The 22,023-nt window shown below is 36.5% G+C and overlaps 1 protein-coding gene and 1 long non-coding RNA gene across 5 annotated transcripts in view; both read right to left on the reverse strand.

The window, feature by feature from the left end:
* wars2 (tryptophanyl tRNA synthetase 2, mitochondrial) overlaps positions 1-8,708 on the reverse strand; it is a 44,891-nt gene extending 36,183 nt beyond the window's left edge. Inside the window, exons 1-3 of one of the 4 annotated variants that reach the window (XM_073911837.1) lie at positions 8,613-8,708; positions 8,385-8,454; positions 4,196-4,315 (exon numbers count right to left, since the gene is read on the reverse strand). In XM_073911837.1, the coding sequence (XP_073767938.1) occupies positions 4,196-4,315; positions 8,385-8,454; positions 8,613-8,662 (240 nt within the window). In that variant the 5' untranslated portion in view covers positions 8,663-8,708. Of the gene's footprint in view, positions 1-4,195; positions 4,351-8,384; positions 8,456-8,612 lie in introns of those variants that run through there. The other 3 variants (XM_068223370.2, XM_073911839.1, XM_073911838.1) reach the window with 3 other exon arrangements.
* The window catches only part of LOC141376109 (uncharacterized), a 607,180-nt gene that overhangs the window by 576,474 nt on the left and 8,683 nt on the right, over positions 1-22,023 (reverse strand). The gene's annotated exons all lie outside the window — the stretch shown is intronic.

The following is a 22,023-nucleotide window of genomic DNA, read 5'->3' on the forward strand; positions in this document are numbered from 1 at the left end:
TGGCTGGCAACAGTGTTGCCAGTTGTTTACTGTAACCGAACCATTGCAGTGAATAGCTGGCAACAGTGTTGCCAGTTAATCACTGTAATAGAGCAGTAGTCGTAACTAACTGGAAACTGTGTACAGTTAATTACTGTACTGTAGTGTTACAACTCACAGCATTATACTGCATACACAATAGTATGTCAAGGTGTTACTAAAATTAATTAGTATTCTTGCCTTTTATTAATTCTTTAAATTAATTAAGTTGTAAATTCTGACAAATTTATTTTATTGTTTTGGCAGCAAACAAATATAAAACAGAAAACCTATAACAAAATTAAGAAATCAGCAGATATAAATATCATCTTACATATTACTGAGCCACAGGTCTGCACAGCAAGGCTGCAGTCAAACTAACGTTTAAGCATGCAAAATTCTGTCATATGGCTCTGCGAAAAGGAGTGGGATTAAACAAAATATTTAGAGATTGAAAAAGCAAGCAACTGGTCCATAATTTTTGTTCAGAGAGGTCATGGTTTGATCTTTGATTAGCCTCAAGCAATCACATGATGTGATTTCACAGTTCAGAGTTCTCCAAATTTGAACTTTCCAATGCTGCAAACTGTAAAATTTGTCGCATGAGCATGCATTCCAGGTCTGCAGCATTCACATGCGTATGAATGGAAGTCTAAAGGGAGAAAAGTGCAGTGTGACTGGGACTTTAAGCTGTAACTCTAATTAAACACACCTGATAAAACTAATTAAGGCTCGTTATAAATCTACAGGTAATGTTGAAGCAGGGTGGAAACTAAACTCTGCTGCCCTGCAGTTCTCTAGTAACTTGGAGTTTGACCCCCATGGTATATAGCAGGGGTGCTTAATCCTGTTCCTGGAGATCTACGTTCCTGCAGATTTCAGTTGCTACCCATATCAAACACACCTGCCTGTAATTATCACGTGGTGTTCAGATCGTAATTAATTGGTTAATAGGTGTGTTTGATATGGATAGCAACTGAAATCTGCAGGAAGGTAGATCTCCAGGAACAGGATTAAGCACCCCCTGGTATATAGCATACTTTTAAAGCAACTGCTAACATTTATCACAATCACATATCCAATAAACATACACACACACACACACACACACACACACACACACAAAGTGCTGCAGTGAAATGTGTTACTCTCTCCTCAATGCTGACCATGCAAAAAAAAAAAAAAAAAAACTGAACAGCAAAAAACAAAACAATTATTTTACATTTTAAAGTTTTAAATAATTAAAAACTGTGTCAAATCTCAAAAAGGTTAAAATAATTATAGAAAACAAAAATAAAGTTGGCAACACCGAAAAACCAAAGGATCCAATCTTTTATTGTTATAATTATCTCATGACAACAAACTTTTTTATTGTTTCAAATATAAATTCATAGGTGGAAACACTGCTCTGAAAAAATACTTAGCAACAAACTCACAACCTGGGACCGGACAGGGGAGCTTTTGTGTGTGGATGGCTATGTGTATCATGTTTTTGTGATTCCCTGTGATGATGTGCACATGTTACCTTACTGAGATGATGGAATTTAATTTTGGCTTAGTTGCCAGAAACTGTTAGCATCTGTACATTATGGCAGTGTGCAATATAAAATAAATACATATACTTAAACAAAAATAATGTAAGAAGTTATATGAGGAGAGGCTAACTAGCTAACAATGTAGCTTTCAAGTACACAGTTTAAGATAACAACAATATAACTTAAAACACAGCCTTATTTTATAAACCCTCAAAAACATTTGAACACATTTTACTTACTCATTTTAGATTCTTATTTAAAGCCTAAAACATATCAGACTCAACATCTGAATTGATGGACAGAGAATAGAGCACACTCAGCAGTAAACAAATCAAACACCTGGCTCTCTTAAAGGGCCAGCATTTTCTGAAAACTCTTTCTAACACCTTTGTGTTTAGAAAAAGACGGAAAGCCTGTGGGAGTGTGTGGTGATGCCTAAATCAATATTTGTTTACAGTTATTTACTGCACAATCTACAGAGTAACAGTGCAGTTATACTAATTAAACACACCTGATCAAACTAAATCTAAAGGTAGTGTGTTGAAGCAGGGCTGGAACTAAATTCTACTAGGCTGTGGCCTTTCAGGAGTTTGACACCCCTGGTACATAGCATATTTTCAAAGCAACTGCCTACATTTATCTCAGTTATGCACATATCGTTCAATAAAAACCATAACAATATACAAACTTCATCCAAAGCAAAAAAAAATAAATATAAAAATAATCTGATTCTCATGTCGTTCCAAATCTGTAGTAAAAAATAATAAAAAACACAACAAAGATCATGATTTATACATTTATTTAGGAAAGCCTTTATACTGTTAATGGCACTTTTACTTGCCAGTTTTCCAGACAAATTCATTGAGTCTCTGCAAAAATGTATGTGCGTGTTGTTTAAGATATATATATATATATATATATTAAAATATATATATATATATATATATATTTAATAACACATTTTTACTAGTTATTTGGCAAAATACTAATATTCAGTTGAAAGTGCCATTTAAAATCTTAACTATAGGTCAAACTAGGCAATTAAATTAGATTAATTATAGAAAAAGTAAACAAAGTTATAAAAAATATTGTGACAATTTCTTTGCTCTGTGTGAATATTTTTGCCTTTAAATGCATTTCGTCCATATCTTACACTTACCTTTTAATAAGCTCTGTGGCATTGGTTGACTCCTGATACTCAATGTTAAAAACATAAAAGGAACCAAAGAAAACACAGAGATAAAATAAATATAAAATAGCAACATAAAGCATCAGAGTAGATGGGGCAGTAATGGTTGAACAGTAATTTACCATTTATTATCACAGTAAATATCTGTAATGGTACATAGAGTAAATTACTGTAATTTATTCTTTGGACTACAGAATTTCATACAAATCCTGCTCCTTTTACAGTAAAATACTGTTTCCTTTCATTACAGCTAAACGCTGGCTATTTTACAGTTATTTACTGCATAATCTACAGTAAGGGTTAACAGTGTAGGTTATGGCTGGAAGGAAATTTGTGCTGGAATAGTTAGCAGTTCATTCCACTGTGGCAGCCCCTGATAAATAAGGGACTAAGCCAAAGGAAAATTAATGAATAAAATAACGGTTCTTCTGTAAGCATCATTGAAAGTGTAATTGTAACAAGTAGATTGTATGTTGGTGGACCATCAAATTAAGCATCACATTCTGAGACTGTGGGAAAGCACGAGAAAAAAGTACAAATGTGAAATTTCTAAGTAAATTTAAAAGAGAAGGAGCTACGGCTGTCATTACTGTTACATTATTGTTGCTGATGTGCGGTAAGAGAAAAAAAGAGCCAAGAAAAACATACAAAGGAAAGGAGAGAGCGTAACATCGAAACAGGACTCTGATTATATCCAGATAGTCTGGATTCACCACCGTGCATCATTACAAATGTGCCTCCTCTTCTGCTTTCTCACACACACACATTTCTTCATGCTGTACATTATCAAGCATGCATGAATGCATGTGTGTGTATGTATGTGTGCCCCTTTTAGGCTTTTCTGCTGTCAGCACGCTGCTCATCAGAGTATGTAAAGGGTATCACTTTACAGTGAAGTCACAGGCCTGGAACCTCCTCCCTTTGGCTGCAGCAGACCCTGTAATTTCTGTTTGCAACTTATTTCAGTGTAATCTCCCTATATTCGTGACAGGAACACAAAGCTGCTGTTTTTTTAAGCTGGGGTTAGTGGAAGTATTGGTGCGGCTTGATATCTAATAGTAATTAAGAAAGTATTTATATAGCATATTTTATTGTGTATGGCCATACATCCAAATCGCTTCGCAATTATGGGGGGGGATCTCTTCACTTCACCAGCAGTGTGCAGCATCCACATGGATGATGCGACGGCAGCCACAGGACAATGGTGCCAGTGTGCCAGATGGAGTGGAGACAGTTATAGAGCCAATGCAGTGGAATAGGATGATTGTGAGGTCATGATGGGTGAGGGCCAAATGAGGGAATTGTGCCAGGACACCATGGTTACACCCCTACTCTTTATGAGAAGTGCCATGGGATTTTTAATGACCACAGAGAGTCAGGACCTCGGTTCCAAAAGACGACAACTGACAGTATTCACTATTCACTATACTGGGGCTATAGGACTCACACAGACCTCAGGTTGAGCATCCTCTGCTGGCCTCACCGACACCACTTCCGTTGTCCCATGTGGTCTCCCGTCCAGGTACTGACCAGGCTCAGCCCTGCTTGGCTTCAGTGAGTAACCGGTCTTGGGCTGCAGGGTGATATGGCTGTAATAGTAAAAGGTGTAGAGGTAGGGTACAGTGTGTCTCAGTTTAAGAGGATGTACAGAGTACAAATGCATAATTAAAGAAACAGACCCACAATATAGCTGCTGTCCAACTTATGTTCTCCCTAAATTCAGAGAAGACACTAAACTGTTATTATTTCTACAGGAAACAGCATGAACGCAGGCGACACCAAATCACTGAGCATAAAATAGAAGCGGCAACATTCTTTGAGTTATCAACTCTTCACTTTCGAGAAAATTAGCTGGTTCTTTGACACACAAAGGCGACGGAAAAAGCTTCTTTGAGCATTTGCATGTAATTAGAAAGATAATTAAAATGTACAATACGTGTCTCTGAGGAAAAGCAGGATCTGTCGGCTAGTTTACAGGCTGTGGGTTTACAGCTGTTTTCCTGAATAATTAAGCGGAGAGAAAGCCGTATACCCAACACAGCTGGAGTCTTTTTCTCATATCCTAAAGACGCCTGTCCAAAGATTAACACTAATTTAACAGAAACCATAAACATCTCAGATGGATCAGTGACTAGTCATTTGATGGGCAATGACAGACATAGAAGCAGCCATAATACTGTAGTAGTTTCGTTTGTGTTCATTTTTAGGTTTGATGATAAATACATGTTTATAAGAAATACTAGAGCTGAACAGGTTATTTTAGTTTATCTGAAATACTTATGGCGGTTCTCTGTGGCGATCCCTGACAAATAAAGGGGACTAAGCCGAGTGAAAATGAATAAATGAATTAAATATTTATTTGATTGTTATTAATATGATAGGGAGCATGGTGGCTCAGCCTTTGTCGCCTCACAGCAAGAAATTCCTGTGTGGAGTTTGAATATATTCCCCGTGTTCTTGTGGGTTTCCTCCAGGTGCTCCGGTTTCCCCCACAGTCCAAAGAAACACAGCATAAGTGAAGAGGATAAACAAAATTGGCCGAGTAACATTAAACATTTAAAATTACACAAAATACCCAGAGCACTTTTAGTTTTTAACTTGCAGATAGCACTAGCATACAATTCTTCTTGACATAAAACCACAAGTTTAAAGAACAGCCAGTTAAATTGAATATATTTCCACTTTTCTCTCACTTTCTTTCTTTTCTTTTATTATCATTATTTATTTTACCTAATACACCATGCTGCCATCCTTAACTTTCGGTACTGACCAGTTTATATGCCTTATTTGTAAAATTTCTGTTTGTTGCAGTGTGGTTTATTTTTATTCTTCTAATTAATTTTGTACTGCTTTTCTATTTGTACTGTTATTTTCTCTCTTACTTTTGTCTGTTAACTGTCATAAAAATCTGATAAATAAATCTTTAAAAAGCAACAATGAGATGCCCAAATCATCAAACTAAATTTACAAATCTACATTTAAGTTCATATTAAAGCCAAGTAAAGTATTTAAAATAATTGTCTAAAAATAAAATATATCATAATCATTTAGTGTATTTATGTAAAAATTAAACAATATTATTATGTAAACTGTTAAAGTATTAACATTCATATAAAACAATAAGAGATCATACTGAATTTTATGTCCCAAATACATTAATAAATTCTTCAAAAGATGGTAGATTCAAATTTACAATTATTAGTCATTCGGATCTGCACTGTGACCTTAAATTATACAGTCTTTTTAATATGTCTTTAAATGATCGCTGTTATAAATACACCTTACAGTAGTTTTGGTAGACTAATGAATGACATTTTAGTATACGTCTCTAAAGCATGGTTAAAATCATGACACTCTCTATAAATTTGCATAAACTGACCCATTGTATAACTTTTACTGCAAATTTAACATCCTAAAGCATTAAACTGAATTTACATTTCCAAACAACTATTTCATATTAGCCACACGTTTTTACAACCAGCTTTTAATTTTGTTTTAGGATCATGCCGGCTTGTGCCCAGAATCAGCTGGTTAAGACCATTAACTGAAAATACGAGGCCAACATTTCTGTACCAGTCTGAATGTTTCTTTTCCACATTAATGAAATCCCTATGTGCATTCAGCTTCTAATCATTTCTGGGTGCATGTCGAATTGGGCATGATTTTTTTTTTAATAAAGTGTAAATAAATACAAAATGAAATAAGAGGCGTCAGCTACTGTGGAGTTAGCAGGAAATTTTAAAGTGTCAAAATTGTCAGTTTGACAAGTGCTAATATTAGAACGCATGCTGTTTAACAATAGAGAAGCAGAGCCAGATTTATGCATAGGCATTATGGGCAAATCCAGGAGGACAATGAGGAGAAAAAATATGTTTGTTTATGCTAACACACTGGAAGAAAAATGTACTGCCTAAATTAACTAAACACTGTGAAGATGATATGACAAAAAGCCAGCAAATGTTTTGATGATACTTTAGCTTATTTTAATAAGTTAATCAGGTTTCAACAAATTGTTTTACACTGTAAAAAAATTATATGAACAATTAGTCATGAGAGCAACAAGTTAATCAAGTTCTAACTTAATTTTATAAGTTATGCAAGCTGTTTTAAGTAGGTTTATATATAAACCTAGGTTTTAAGTAGCTTTATAATACAAGTTCAATGGAAAGAAATAAGGCAACCAGCTTTTCTTTACAGTGTAGTAATATAAGATTTAATATTTTTAGTTAGCTTGACTAATGTAAGTTAAGATGACTAGGAAATTTCATTTAACTAAACACGTTAAGGCAGTATGATTTTTTTACAGTAAATATTAATTTGTTTTTTATTATACTGTTCAGTATAGCTACCAGAAAAAAATTATTTAATACATTATTCTACATCCAGTTCACATTTTACAGCTAATATACAAAAATCTGTCATCTATCTATAAAGTCTCCAACGGAACAGCATAGCAGAGGAGGGTAAAATATTGATTTAGCTTATGTCACAGAAAAAATCTGATGCTGTAGACAATGTAACATAAACTACGTTAAAAAGATTAGTTGATTCAACTAAACAATTTAGGACAGTAAGATTTTTTAAAGGGAATATTAATTTTTTTAATTATATTTAGTATGCAAGCTACCAAATATAATATTTTAATGCATTATTCTTATTTTGCATTACAATAATGCATTATTATAATGCAAAAACAAAAATAATGTTATACAAACATGGAGTCTCCCTAGCGGACAATGGAAAAGTATAACAGAGGATGGTAAATATTGATTTAGCTTATGTCACAATAAAATCTGATGCTATAGACAATGTGATATAAACTACAATAAAAATTACAAAGGGAAAAAGGTGCTTTGGAGCATTCAGTTCAGGTAAATTCTAAGAGACTAATCTTTATATGAGATCAGTGTGTTGAGAAAACACTTTTAGTGGCACCAGTAACCACCAGGACCATAGTTCCCAGGAAAAATGTAACTAATTTATAGGACAAAAATATTTTAAAGCAAACATTTAAAAGTTAAACCATATACATGTGGCTTATCATTTGATTTGAATGGCTATCCTAATTGCCAGATATTTTTAACACCGCCCAATTTATTAAGATTTATTAAACATGGCACAGTGTATACTTTTTTGCATTTAATACAATTGTGAAATAGACATTTAAGTTACATCATTTAAGTTACATCAACTGTCAACTGTTTTTATTTTAAAATTATAATAAATTAATCATTTGAAATAATATAAATTGAAACATAAGTAACTTCATATTGACAAAATAATACTTATACGTTTTAAATTGTGTTTGTGAAAATAAAATGTTAAATTGTAATGATGTACTAATTATGAGCTGCATACATATAAAAAAAATTCTCACTGACATTTTTTTAAATTAAAACTTATTTAAAGACCTGATGGGAAAGGTTGTAATAATAGCACAGTAGGTTATACATTTTCGGTTGACACATTTTGATAATTTCATGTTTAATGAAAACAAGAATTGAACATTTGAAATAAGAAATAGCTAGAAATATTGTAGATTATTATTCTGGAAAAGAGTTTGGAACTCTCTTTCAGAACTATGACAAAAAAACTATTCATAAAACTTTGTTATTATTATAAACAATCAAATGCACACTGACCGAATCAACTTCGAACATCCATGTATGACATGCAGTTGCAAAGGTCTGTTGTCTGATCAGAAACACACGCCTAAAACGAAACAAAATAGCCTAACTTAGCCTCGTTTTTGAGCAAAGAAAAACAACACATTTCGATTATAAATATTTGAAAATAGATAGAGACTCATTTATACATCAACATGAATACACACAATTTGCGTTTCAAATCCTGAAATATTATACACACACCGTTTGGTAAACACGTCTTCCCCTTCGTCGTGGGTCAGTTGAGTGATCATAGGTCACCCTCTAGTGGAGAGACCGCACAATCAGTCACAGCAAACTGAAGACCAATTAGCATCTAACCGTCAGTTAATTAACCGTGCGAGCACTGATAATGGCGGGGAATATAATGAAGCACATCTAGACTGCGCAGCACGGGTGAATGAGGCGGCTAATGCAAATGATAGACATGATTAGCCTATATTGTGCACTAAATGAGGGGATCGGATATCATAGACAATGCGAAGACAGGAGAAAGGTGCGTTCATGGGGCGCTTATGGCAAGCCGTTTTTACATTTATTTTTCTATTAAACGTACAAGCCTACAACTATACAGTGGTTCTCAAGCTGTGGAACATGAACCACAAGTGGTAAGCAGGCTTCCTTCTAGTGGTACACGGAGGAATCGCTGAATAGTTTAAGTTAAAAAAAATTAACACACTTTTGATTTTAAAAGGCTAAAAAAAAAAAATATTTTTTCTAATGTAATGTTTGTTATGTATTCTAACATTTGAGGTTATTTTCCTCCCCATACTTGTAACGGTTGTTGGGGGCGTGTCTCGTAAATTTTTTATCCCAATGTTAACAGGTATCGTTTAATCACTTGCTTCTCTAACACACATAGGAGCAGTAAGCAGATCTAGTTTCCAATTGAAATATGTAAATCCAGTTCATAAATTTAAAATACAAGTTAACGTTAACATTTCATTCATTCATTCATTTTCTTTTCGGCTTAGTCCCTTTATTAATCCGGGGCGATCAACGTTTAAAATAACGTCAACGTTTAAATTAAAATGTGATTTTAATTTCTGTAAATTAAAATGTGATTTTAATTCCCATGTGGGCCCGAGTGGGGCCTGGGCTTGCCCGCATGGGGCCCACCTGGGATGGCTGAAGTGGGGCCCACCTGGGCTGGCCTGAGTGGGGCCCACCTGGGATTGCCCACGTGGGGCCCTCCTGGGCTGGCCTGAGTGGGGCCAACCTGGGCTGGTCTGAGTGGGGCCTACCTGGGCTGGTCTGAGTGGGGCCTACCTGGGATTTCCCGTGTGGGGCCCACCTGGGCTGGCCCAAGTGGGGCACAAGTATCATTGTGACAGCCAAAAGAGGAGAGAAAATGTTACCTCACAAGCCCACCAGCTGGTCAAAGGGTCCACATTAAAAAAAAAAGAAAGATAGAGAGATCTACTGTACCTTCAGTGTTAATGAAACACCAGCAAACAAAGCAATGAATTGTGAACAGTTTTCTTCTTTTTTTTTAAGTAGTTGGAGCATTTCATTTGACCTTATTTGCCATAGTGCTACAGCTTAGTGCATATGGTAAAGTAGGTAATTACTGAACCAATACCAAATTATCTGCATCACAGTGCACTGAAGAAGCAATTAATTTTGACATCCTTAAAGGCTGAATTATACTTCTGCATCAAGTGCATGTTTTGCACATAGCTGTGCATTTATACTTCTGTTGCTCTGCCATAACATTTCCAAAACGCTAGCTGGTAGTGGGGTTTGTATGTTTCTCTGTGCAAATCGTAACTACCTGTAATGCTACCTTACTGTACAAGTATTTCAAACTCGCTTATTCAGAGGCGGAAACCGGAAGACGTGCAACAACTTTAACCATGAAGCAAACGCACAAAAAAGTCCTCTTCAACAGGACTCAACACTTGTTAAACACTTGCGCCAGGGGCGTTTGCTCCTCTCCTGCGGCTCTCAGTCCTGCCCACCGTCAACTCTACCAAGATAAGCAATCACAAAGTTTGCTCTTCGATACGTTGTGTGATGCATTACTCCCAACACTGACTCTGGCATATAAAAGCTTCTCTGCTTTTTTGCCGTGACGCACTCGCATAGCATGTATGAAATGCATCATCATACACATCATACACCTGTTTGTTGTGAATGTGCAACTTCTAGTGGTAAAAAATTCCACATTTAATGGAAAATATATTATCTAAAAAATATTGTTACTAGTTGCATGGAAATAGGTACTAGTATGGTTTATTTATAAATGTTTAAATGGCTTGCCAAGGCACTTACATCTGTGCATGTGCATCCTAATGAAAACGATCTTCATTCCTGAGCAATCAGAACCCGCGAGGCAGAAAACAGGCCGTGCGTTGCCTAAAGTTGCCAGCGCTGTCGTGGAAACCGAATACTCAGCATGTAAATAATGTGATCTATCGATGCCATCTGGAAAAGATTGGGCCTGGGTGCCGTAACTGCTTCTTTACAGATATGAGAGAGGGGATCCATTACCATATTTATTTGTACTGCTAAACTTAGTTCGTGAATGGGATTATGTAGTGGCGGATTGAGGGTATTGCCTAAACAAACACATCTAGTAAAGCAGGATTTGGAGTATAACCTAAACAATAATGGATTTACAAGACAAGAGGGTTTTCCCCCCTTTTTTACAGGCTCTCGATCTTTCAAAAATGAAATCCAGACTTTTTGGGGGACCATGAGAGCGCAGTGAGGTGGTGGGATCTGGCCAAGGTATTTATCATATTTGAAAAATCTAGTTTGCTGGGGGAGGGAGACAGAGAGTAATGGGACAGGATGACACGCAACTCCATCAAACTTACAGCCTCTGAAAGAAAAGCTTCTTGTGGCACAAACATGAGGTCCCTCCATCTCTGTAAAAATAGTGTCATCCTGAACACTTTTCCCCATGGACTGTTCATTTGTTCATCAAGTTGTGATATCCTGATGAAGCAGGCAGGCATGTGTGTTGTTAAGAGTAAGGGCTGGTGAAAAGGTCTGGCCAACGGTCTGACAGCAGCCTTGAGAGTGAGTTTACAGTGAGCTCTCTTTATCTACTGCTAGGACTGCTTTTCCCATTTAGATTCCCTCCTGAAATCCTCGTCTCTCTCCAGTGTCTCGAAATAACAGATTCTCCATGCCTTGACCTCTGTTTTTATCTAGTTCTGTGCCCTCTCTGTGCAGATAAACTTAATGTACTCATTATGAAGTCAACAGCTCACACAACAGTTCTCACACTACAAAAACAGTCAAATGCTTTAAAACAAAATATTTTTCCTGTTTAGAATAGGCCTAAAATATATAGTAGCCTACTTGCAGTCAAACCTTTTATCTGTTTATTTTTCTTCTTTTTCATCCTTTGAGATCTTCAAAAATAAAAATGAGAAACAATTTTTAGTTTTTAAAGATATCAAAGGATGAAAAAGAAGAAAAATGAACAGATAAAAGGTTTGACTGCAAGTATATATTTTAGGCCTATTCTAAACAGCAAAAAGATTTCGTTTGAAAGCATGTGACTTTGTTTCTGTAGTGTGAGAACTGTTGTGTGAGCTGTTGTTTTGACCACTCATTTACATATTTTGGGGACATGAAGGTGCAAGTGTTTTAAACACATATTTCAAATTGTTTTCAAGTTTATAAAAAGAGGAAAATTGTGTAGAATGCATACTTCAAAACAGAGATGTCATACAGACCTGTAGCCAGGAGGGGGTTCGGGTGGTTCGAAAGACCCATTACCCCACTGACAAAGGTCTTTGTCCCATACATGAGCTCATTTGTCTAATTTTAACTGTTATGCCATCATAAGTTATCAAAATAATCCATCAAAAATTGGAATCTGATGCAAGTAAAGTTAACTTTTACTGTATTGTTGTTATAGAGAAAGCATTTTATAAGTAACTTTTATTCTAAATCTTGGACCTTATTCCTGAAAGAAAAATGTGACTGATGAAAAGTTGTAAAGCATCAAAAGCGACCCATATTAATATTTATTACGCTATCCATGAATTTTCAAATGTACTTTTTTTACAAGAGAGGCTATAAAATCATGAAGCTCTAGATTATTATTATTATATGTGCTTTTTTTTCTTTCTTTTTTTTTTTTAAATGGCCAAATTCTGGGACTGAAGGGAAGTTGAATGTGTTGACTAGTTTGTTATTTGCCTAATAAATTATAATAGGCCACAGTTTTAAGTTAACAATATCATATTGCTATTTCCCCCCAGCGATATATCATTAAGTAGCCTCTTCATTTTTCTTCATTCTAAATCTTTAGAAAGTGTTTTTAGTAAATTAAAAAGTGTGTCCATCTGACAAGCTAATTCAGCAAAAAAGTAGTTAAAAATCTAAATTGCAGTATTTAAACCTCATTATTAAATAAAAAAATTAGTCGAATAATTATTATCATCAGTCGAGTATTTAGGAAATATACACAAAGTTTGATCTTGATGCCTGCAACACACTTCAAAAAGTTGGGACAGAACCAAATTAAAATAATATTGTGCCTTCAATTCAATTCAGCTTTATTTGTATAGCGCTTTTACAATGTAGATTGTGTCAAAGCAGCTTCACATAAATGGTCATAGTAACTGGAACTGTGCGGTTCAGTAACTGGAACAGTGTGGTTCAGGTTTTAGTTTTTAAGTTCAGTTCAGTTCAGTTTAGCTCTGTTCAGTGTGATTTAATCATTACTGAGAGTTCAAACACTGAAGAGCCAATTCATTGATGCGTAGCTCTACCAATCCTGAACCATGCGAGGCAGTGGCGACAGCGGAGAGGGAAAAAAAACTTCACCTGATGGGAGTGAAGAAAAAAACCTTGAGAGAACCAGACTCAGTTGGGCACGACCATTTTAATTTCTCCGCTGGCCAAAAGTCTTGTGCAGAACTTCATTCGCCGTGGTTTAGGCTGGAAGATGGCCTCAATGAAGACTCGTCTGTCCCTGGAGCGTCGCTGGAATCAGACACATGTTCTCCACTCCCCACGACCATCAGCGCAGCAGCAGCTCAAGATATGGCCTGGTCCCGGATATGGAATCCTTGGGATCATCACGTCGCTGGTCTTGGATACACCTTGAGGGATGCTGACAACGGAGTTGAGGATCCACATGCAGTACTTTATTCAATAGAAAATGGCCAGGCAGGCAATGGTCAACACATAGGCAAAGCAGGAGCATGAGGATTATTCAAAAGAGTAGTCAGGGTCACAGGCAAAGAGATCAGTTCAGGCGACAAACAACATGAAAAATGAACAAGCCAAAGGTCAGAAAACAGGGCAGGGCAAATCAAGGCAAGGCAAAACAATGGAATGCTTCGAAATGTTACAGAGTATAAACCAAACAAGACTCAGCAATGTGTGTGTTTGAGAGGTGTATAAATAGTCACCTCTCAAAGGTGTCATTAGTCCTAGACAGCTTCAGCTGTGTGTTTTTGCAATAATGGTGGATCTGGTCCAAGTGTATGAGGGAAGTGCATGATGGCATTTGTAGTTCGGTAAAGTGGCAGATTTGTAGTTCTTCAGCAATCTGCACAGGCTGGATCACTGGTAAATGTGACAAATATCCACAAAATATCCGAAGGAAACAGTTTTGAAGCAGTCCGCACACATTAAGGAGGTGAATTGTTGATTCATAGGGGCTTAGTTGGGTGTAAAATAAGCATCTCAGTCGTTGCCATTTGTGCCAAATTTCATGTGAGAATTGTCAAGTTACATATTTCAATGCCAAAATCACAACCAATTTATGTCTTTCACCAGCTACTATATTTAATATGTGGAAACATTGAGAAAATCCAGTGAAATCTAAATTGGTGTAGAGTAAGGCAGGAACCCTCAGCTGAATGTGCTCCACCTTTGAGCCTCAGATGACACAGAATAAAAACCTGCCATGATGTGCTGTTTATTAAAGCCACATGAGCTAAGGAAATCTTCATATGTTTATGAAATCATCATCAAGTATCAAGTATTATTTATATGGAGGCATAGATTTGCAAAATATAGAGCCATATACTGGCATCAGGAAAACATATTTCATGGAAAGTCTATGTTTAGATCAAGTCTATTTCTGTGTGCTACAGCAGCTTAGTTTTGTAGACCCATAATGGAGGTACAGTTCATATCTGTCCTATTTGAACATGTATGGCTCATCATGAAAAGGAGAAACAGCTAATGATGACCACTGATCATTGAGCATCTGAAGTTTTCTATAAGGGGAGATTGGGCAAAAAAGTGGCTGTAAAACTTTACTTTTATTGTCATTTACCAGATGACTAAACACTGTATAAAAAGGAAAGTTGATATGAAATGGTGTTAATCTTTTTATTGTAAACTTTTGTGTTTTGCAGCCATCAAAATTAAAATGTGTTTTCCAGAATACAATTAATTTGCTTGCTGAAAACACTAGATTTTTTCTTCATGACAGCTAAATAAAAGTTGAAGAAGATATCCTGATAATAGCATGCTTATTTCCACAGACTCCTGTCCAGTAAGTGCCTAAACATATATCAGAGCCAATTAGGACCAGGTGAAGGGAGAACCACAGAGAGGGTCCGGAGATCCCGCAGACATGCTGACACAAAACAGAGATTGCTGAGAAGAGATAAGAAAATGATGGATGGTAGCAGACAGGATACAAACACCTGCTCCTGTTCAGCTAGTGTGTCAATCATTAAAACAAACACCGTCCTTTGAGGGCACTTTCATTTAGTTTTTCATCACATCACCCTGTTTCATGTCGTTCCTTTGTATCTCCCTCTTATAAGTGCCCTCTTTCTTTTCCCCCTCATCTGGTATTGATATTTCTTTCTATGTCCTCAACTTACCTATCAGATGTGAGCAGTGTGGATTGCAGAGTTTTGTAGTCTGGAACAAGGATGGAGCAATTACAAAACTGAGTATTTTTGTTTGGATAATATTTCATTTGGAAATCTGTACTTTAATTCAAGAACATGACTTCATCTGATAATGGAAGAGTATGCAGAAGAGCCGTAATTTCTGAATGGAGTGGGAAAGCACCACTAATTATGGCCTTTTGCAAGCCAAGAGGAAGTGGGGCTGCCAGGTCCTCTTTCCTCTGCGATCCTTCACCCTGAGGGGGCTGGGACCGCCTGGAGCTGGGCCTCGTCCCCTGGAGCTCTCAGAGTGAGAGATGCCAAATCTAATCTTTGGAAGAGGATTCTTTGAATCCTCTTCATCACTTTTTTTTAGCATATGGGGTTGAGAATATTGGGTTGTCATGCTGCTGTTTATTTTGACATATGTTTATTTTACTTCTTATCTTGAGTCCTTAACCGATTAAAAAATACCATCACATGGATATACAGTGGGGGAAATAAGTATTGAACACATCACCATTCATAGAAATCATACACTACCTGACAAAAGTCTTGTCGTCGACCCCAGTTGTAAGAGCAACAAAAAAAAGGAAAAGTGGCAAAAGATCTTTCAGATGAATCATCTGTTGAACTGCGTCCCAATGATCACAAATACTGTTGAAGACCCAGCCTGATCTCACGAGAAAACGTAAGTATTTTACGTTTTGCCAGTTTAGTGGCTAATTTGTACGAATTCGTACGAGTTCAGTCGTACGAAATGGCACGATTTTAAAAAGGAGGCGTGGCTCCTGACCCCACCCCTAACCCCAACCGTCATTGGGGGATAAGCAAATCGTACTAAATTGTACGAATTAGATCGTACGAATTCATACGAATTAGCCACTAAATGAAAAAGTTACGAATTGCTGTGAGATTGTGTTGGAAGACCTATTGGAACCCCCATGGACCCAAGATTCTCATAGAAATCAGTCAAGTTTGGTGAAGGAAAAATCATGGTTTGGGGGTAAATTTAGTTTAGGGGCGTGTGAGAGATCTGCAGAGTGGATGGTAACATCAACAGCCTGAGATATCAAGATATTTGTGTTGCCTATTACATTACATTACAAACCACAGGAGAGGGCAAATTCTTCAGCAGGATAGTGCTCCTTCTCATACTTCAGCCTCCACATTAAAGTTTCTGAAAGCAAAGAAGGTGCTCCAGTATTGGCCAGCCCAGTCACCAGACATGAATATTATTGAAGATGCTCTGGGAGTCCTGCAATAATGCTTTCTTTTCCATTCCAGATTAGTTATTTGAGTCATTGCAGTGATGTATGGATGCAGTCCTCCAAGCTCATGGGAGTCATACACAATAATAATTATTTTTCCACTGCACCATGGCTTTATATTCTACTGTACATTATGTTAAGTGACAAGATTTTTGTCTAAACAAAGTCAGAGCTTACTGTCCTAATTACTTTGAGCTTACTGTGCCTTTCATATTAGCCACTTCTAATATAATAAGTTATTATCTGTTGTTTCTAAAACTTGGATAGGTGACAAGACTTTTGTCAGGTAGTTTATTTCTAACGGTGCTGTTAACTTGAACTTTTCTCCGGATAACAACCAAATAACTTCATAAATGCTAAGAAAATAAAACTAATTTCTTTAATTAGTTTTAAATTTAAATGTAATTTTTAAATAATTAATTTAATTTAAAATTAAGTTATTAATTAATTAAAAATGAAACAACACAGGGGAAAAGAAAGGGGGGTGTAGAAAGGTAGTGAAAGCCCAGACAGCAGCTGAAATCTCTTAGTAGTTATTTAGCAATCCTTCCTCGTTGTAAATGAATGTACATCTATGTTAGCAGAACAATGAAGATAAAAACCAGGGTGAACATTTCAGCAAGACAATGATCCAAAAAGGAAACACTCAATTGCTTTCAGAGAAAGAAAATCAAGCTGTAGTATAGCCCAGCCAATCATCTGACTTAATTCCAAATGAAAATACAAAATGTTCAATACTTATTACTCCACTGTACAATGAGCATGCTGTTCAATACGTTCAGTCACAAAATACATTTCTTTTTATTCTGTATGTTTAGGTTTAGCCTTTAATCTGTCTGTGAATGTTATGAAACTGCAGGGCTAAATGTAGGGCTTTTGTTTTATTAGTCCAGACTAAACAAACAAAGATATTCAAACTACATGTGGGAACAATCCTGAAAGTCAAAATTCTGTGTATAAGCACATTAACATTAAAGGGATAGTTCACTCCAAAATGAAAAGTCATTCCAAACCAGTTTGTTTTGTCTGCCGGACAAAACAAAAAAGATATTTTAAAGAATGTTTGAAACCTGTAACCATTGATTTCCATGGTATTTTTTATACTATTGATGTTAATGGCTACAGTAATAATTAAATATTTCTAATAAGTTAGTAGTAAAATAATTTTTTTGTGTAACAGAAGAAAGCAACTCAGACTGGTTTGGAACAAGTCAAAGGGAGCAAAGGATGAAAGAATGTTTATTTTTGGGTGAACTATGCCTTTAACATTGATATTTTAACAGTGCATTGAGATCTTAAGTAGTGCAACGTTCACACAGGAAAGTTTTCAGATGCTGCGAATTTAAGGTTATAGTGCTGTAAATGTTTAAATTCTTGGATTCTTCCTGCCCTACATGTTTTTGTCCTTGTAGTTTTTTTGTTCACTTTTGTCCATCAGAAATGCGTGTAAAGTTTTTGCACACATTAACAATGGGGCAACAAGGTGGCTCATTGGTTAGCACTGTCACCTCACAGCAAGAAGGTTGCTGATTTGAGTCCTGGCTGGTCCAGTTGTCGTTTCTGTGTGGAGTTTGCATGTTCTCCTCGTCTTTGTGTGGGTTTCCTCCAGGTGCTCCGGTTTCCCCCACAGTCCAAAGACATGCAGTACAGGTGAATTCAATAAACTATATTGGCCGTAGTGTAAGTGTGCATGGATGTTTCACAGTACTGGGTTGCAGCTGAAAGGGTTGTGTAACATATGCTGGATAAGTTGGTGGTTCATTCAGCTGTGGCGACCTCTGATGAATAAAGGGACCAATCCAAAGGAAAATGAATGAATAAATGAATGAACACTAAAATTGTGGGAAACTATTAGCGAATTAAATTGATCATTCTGTAATTTGGTTTGGTTATAAGCTCAGAAATTGCACTCAGTATCCTGTCTTTTTGCTTAACTTGAATCATATAGTATGGAAATATGTACTGATTGCGTTCAATGTGCCTTTTATTGTCTTGCAAAAAAGTTGTAATCTGATCACAGAGCCTGCACACATGCTGGACACGCTGCTGTCCATCTACTTCACAGCACCTTTCTGTTCTCCTCAATCTGCCACACAGATGTGAAGCTGAGCCACAGTTGCTGCTTTCATTTTTTTTTTTTTTTTATTTACAGACCCTAAAACAGATAAAAGCCGCAGTTTGCTTTTACTGTCCAGGGTGATGGGTTTGCAAGGTTTGCCATAAAGCACTCAGTTGGACATTGAGGATGAGACACGAGGAGCAGATGAAGTTATCACCTCAGAGGCCCGCTGATCTATCCAAACATGTCTTGTAAGAATGGACTTTGTGGAAAAGCTAAGAGGACTGAAAACAGGCTTTGTTTATTGTGCATTTCTGTCTTGATCATTTTTGAACTGTCATGTTTGTTCACCTTCTGTTCACCCAAGATACAGTAGGTCCCTTTTTTCAATTTAAAACAGAAGATTACTTTGCTGAGTAAGTGGGTACTCTTTGAGAATAAATACACAGGGGAAACAAAATTTGTACCTACAAAACATTGAAGTCTAAAACAAAGTAAATGGTCTGTCCAAAAAAAAACAAAAAAAAACATGTAAATTATTTACAACATTCGTTTTTAGCAAGCATGTTAATGACAGTTTGGAGTGCAAGTTTTTAGGTCACATAATGAGAGTTTGCATCTAAACTGACACTGTGTAAAATGTAAAGTGTAGTATCTGAGTATCTGTGTGTTTTTTTATTTATCAAACTTACATTTGCTTATTATGGACTTTTACAGACTCCTATCATTTTATGTAAGTGATACAATCCATGTCAAGCTGTTTTTTAAATGACAGTTATGGAGTGCATTTAAATTGTGTAATGCACAGCTAGTCTGGATTATTCATTTTATGTCAAGGTCATTTGTCAGTACTGTCGTGCTCAGACTGCTTGCATGCTTTTAATGCCCACACCTAACCCTGCCCCTGCAGTGATGTCACTGGCTCTATTCACTGCATGTGTCTGAGACTGCATTGGTGCGTTCTAAATTTGTTTTTGGTGTGCAAACTCATGTCTACTTCTATTTCCACTTAAATTGCTAATTCTGTTTGAATCTCTCATTCTTTTAAAACTCATCAGATAAATATTAAGCAGATTTCATTATAAGCTCTTGAAGTTGTACTGTATCTCTTCTGACAGCAGTGTTGGGTGTAATGATTTACAAAGTAACCAGTTACTGTAACAAGATTACGTTCTTGCTTAAAAAGTAAGGTATTACTGAAACAATGACACCTGCTGGCGACGCAGCGGCGCAGTAGGTAGTGCTGTCCCCTTATAGCAAGAAGGTCGCTGGTTTGAGTCTCGGCTGGGTCAGTTGGCGTTCCTGTGTGGAGTTTGCATGTTCTCTCTGCGTTCGCGTGGGTTTCCTCCACAGTCCAAAGACACGTGGTACAGGTGAATTGGGTAGACTAAATTGTCTGTAGTGTATTAGGGTGTGTGGTTGTTTCCCAGGGATGGGTTGTGGCTGGAAGGGCATCTGCTGTGTAAAAACATACTGGATAAATTGGCGGTTTATTTTGCTGTGGCGACCCCGGATTAATAAAGGGACTAAGCTGACAAGAAAATGAATAAATGACACCTGCTTTGTTGTTGTTGTTATTTAGATTACTTAATGAAATTAAGTTTTTTATGTAGTAAAGTGTTATTACTTGTTCATGTTCATGTGTTAATGTGGGTTTCCTTTGGGTGCTCTGTTTTCCCCCCACAATCCAAATACGTGTGCTGTAGGTGAATTGGGTAAGCTAAATTGTCCATAGTGTATTTGTGTATGTTCTGGTCCTCCAGATTGGAAGTTGATCTTGGGCTAACAACTCAAGATATCAAGAAGTTACGAAACACCAATGGAGTGAGTAAATATCAACTTCGATATAAATGGCCCTGGGAGTGCGCAGAATGACATGGCAGCAACTGAATGCATTTAGGCATGTAAACATGGTCAAGATGATCTGCTGCAGTTCAAACCAAGCATCAGAATTGGGAAGAAAGGTGATTTAAGTCACTTTGAACATAGCATGGTTATTTGTGCCAGACAGGCTGATTTGAGTATTTCAGAAAATGCTGATCTACTTAGATTTTCACGCACAACCATCTCTAGGGTTTACAGAGAATGGTCTGAAAAGAGAAAATATCCAATGAGGGGCAGTTCTGTTGGCGCAAATCCCTTGTTGATGCCAGAGATCAAAGGAGAATGGTCAGACTAGTTCCAGCAATAGAAAAGAAACAGTAACTCAAATATCCACTTGTTACAATTGAGGTCTGCAGAAGAGTATCTCTGAACGCACAACATGTCGAACCTTGAGGCAGATGGGCTACAGAAGCAGAAGACCACACCGGGTGACACTTTTGTCAGCTAAGAAAAACTAAAATTTTTACAAGCTCACTAACATTGGACAATAGAAGATTTAAAAACCGTTGCCAGGTCTGATGAGTCTCTGGTGTGACATTCGGATGGTAGAATTTGCCATCAACAACATAAAAGCATAGACCCATTCAGCCTTGTATCAATTGTTCAGGCAGGTTGTGGTGGTGTAATGGTGAGGGGGATATTATCTTGGCACACTAGTACCAATTGAGCATGGTGTCAGTGCCACAGCCTACCTGAGTATTGTTGCTGACCATGCCCACCCCATTATGACCACGGTGTACCCATTATCTGATGGCTACTTCGAGCAGAGAAACACACCATGTCATAAAGCATGAATCATCTGGTTTCTTTATCATGACAATGAGTTCACTGTACTCATATATATATATATATATATATATATATATATATATATATATATATATATATATATATATATATATATATATATATATATATATATATAGTTTTTTGCTGAGTATCTTATGTTTGAATCATAAAAATCTTTAAAAATCTTATGTTTGTTACTAAAATGCTTAATTTAAGTTATAAGGCTATGTTTGACTCAAATATCAACAGTTAAAAGTTACATTTCTTTGTTTATACATTACATAGAGATTTATATCTATTTGTAATAGTACTAAGTGAAGTAATTCTGCTATAGAGTAAATAAATTACTTTTCAAACATAGCAAAATTCATAACTAGTAAATGAATATTTCTTTGAGGCAACTTACCGAGCACTGTTTGACAGGAAAAATGCTAGTAATCTTGAGGTAAAAACACCAGACTTAAAACCAAATTCTAAACAACTCTGTCAGATACGTGATTTAGCTGATATTTTACGTAACATGTACACCTCATATTACCTCATATTACTCAATCACTTTGTCCCATTTTAACTGGCAAAGCCTGGACACTAGAGAGACATTCAAACACTGGGTGGGAGCAAAGGAGAGCTTCCAGGAACATGAGTATAAGTGGTAGAGAAGAGCAGAGCAGAGTTTTTCTATCAAAGACCTTTTCCTTCCTCTCATAAATACCACATCGATGAATAATAGCCCTCCCTCTGAATCTAGCTCACAGATCTGGACAACATATGAAATCTCCTCGCCCTTC

The sequence above is a fragment of the Danio rerio genome, chromosome 9 (assembly GCF_049306965.1).
Source record: "Danio rerio strain Tuebingen ecotype United States chromosome 9, GRCz12tu, whole genome shotgun sequence".
Classification (NCBI taxonomy): domain Eukaryota; kingdom Metazoa; phylum Chordata; class Actinopteri; order Cypriniformes; family Danionidae; genus Danio; species Danio rerio.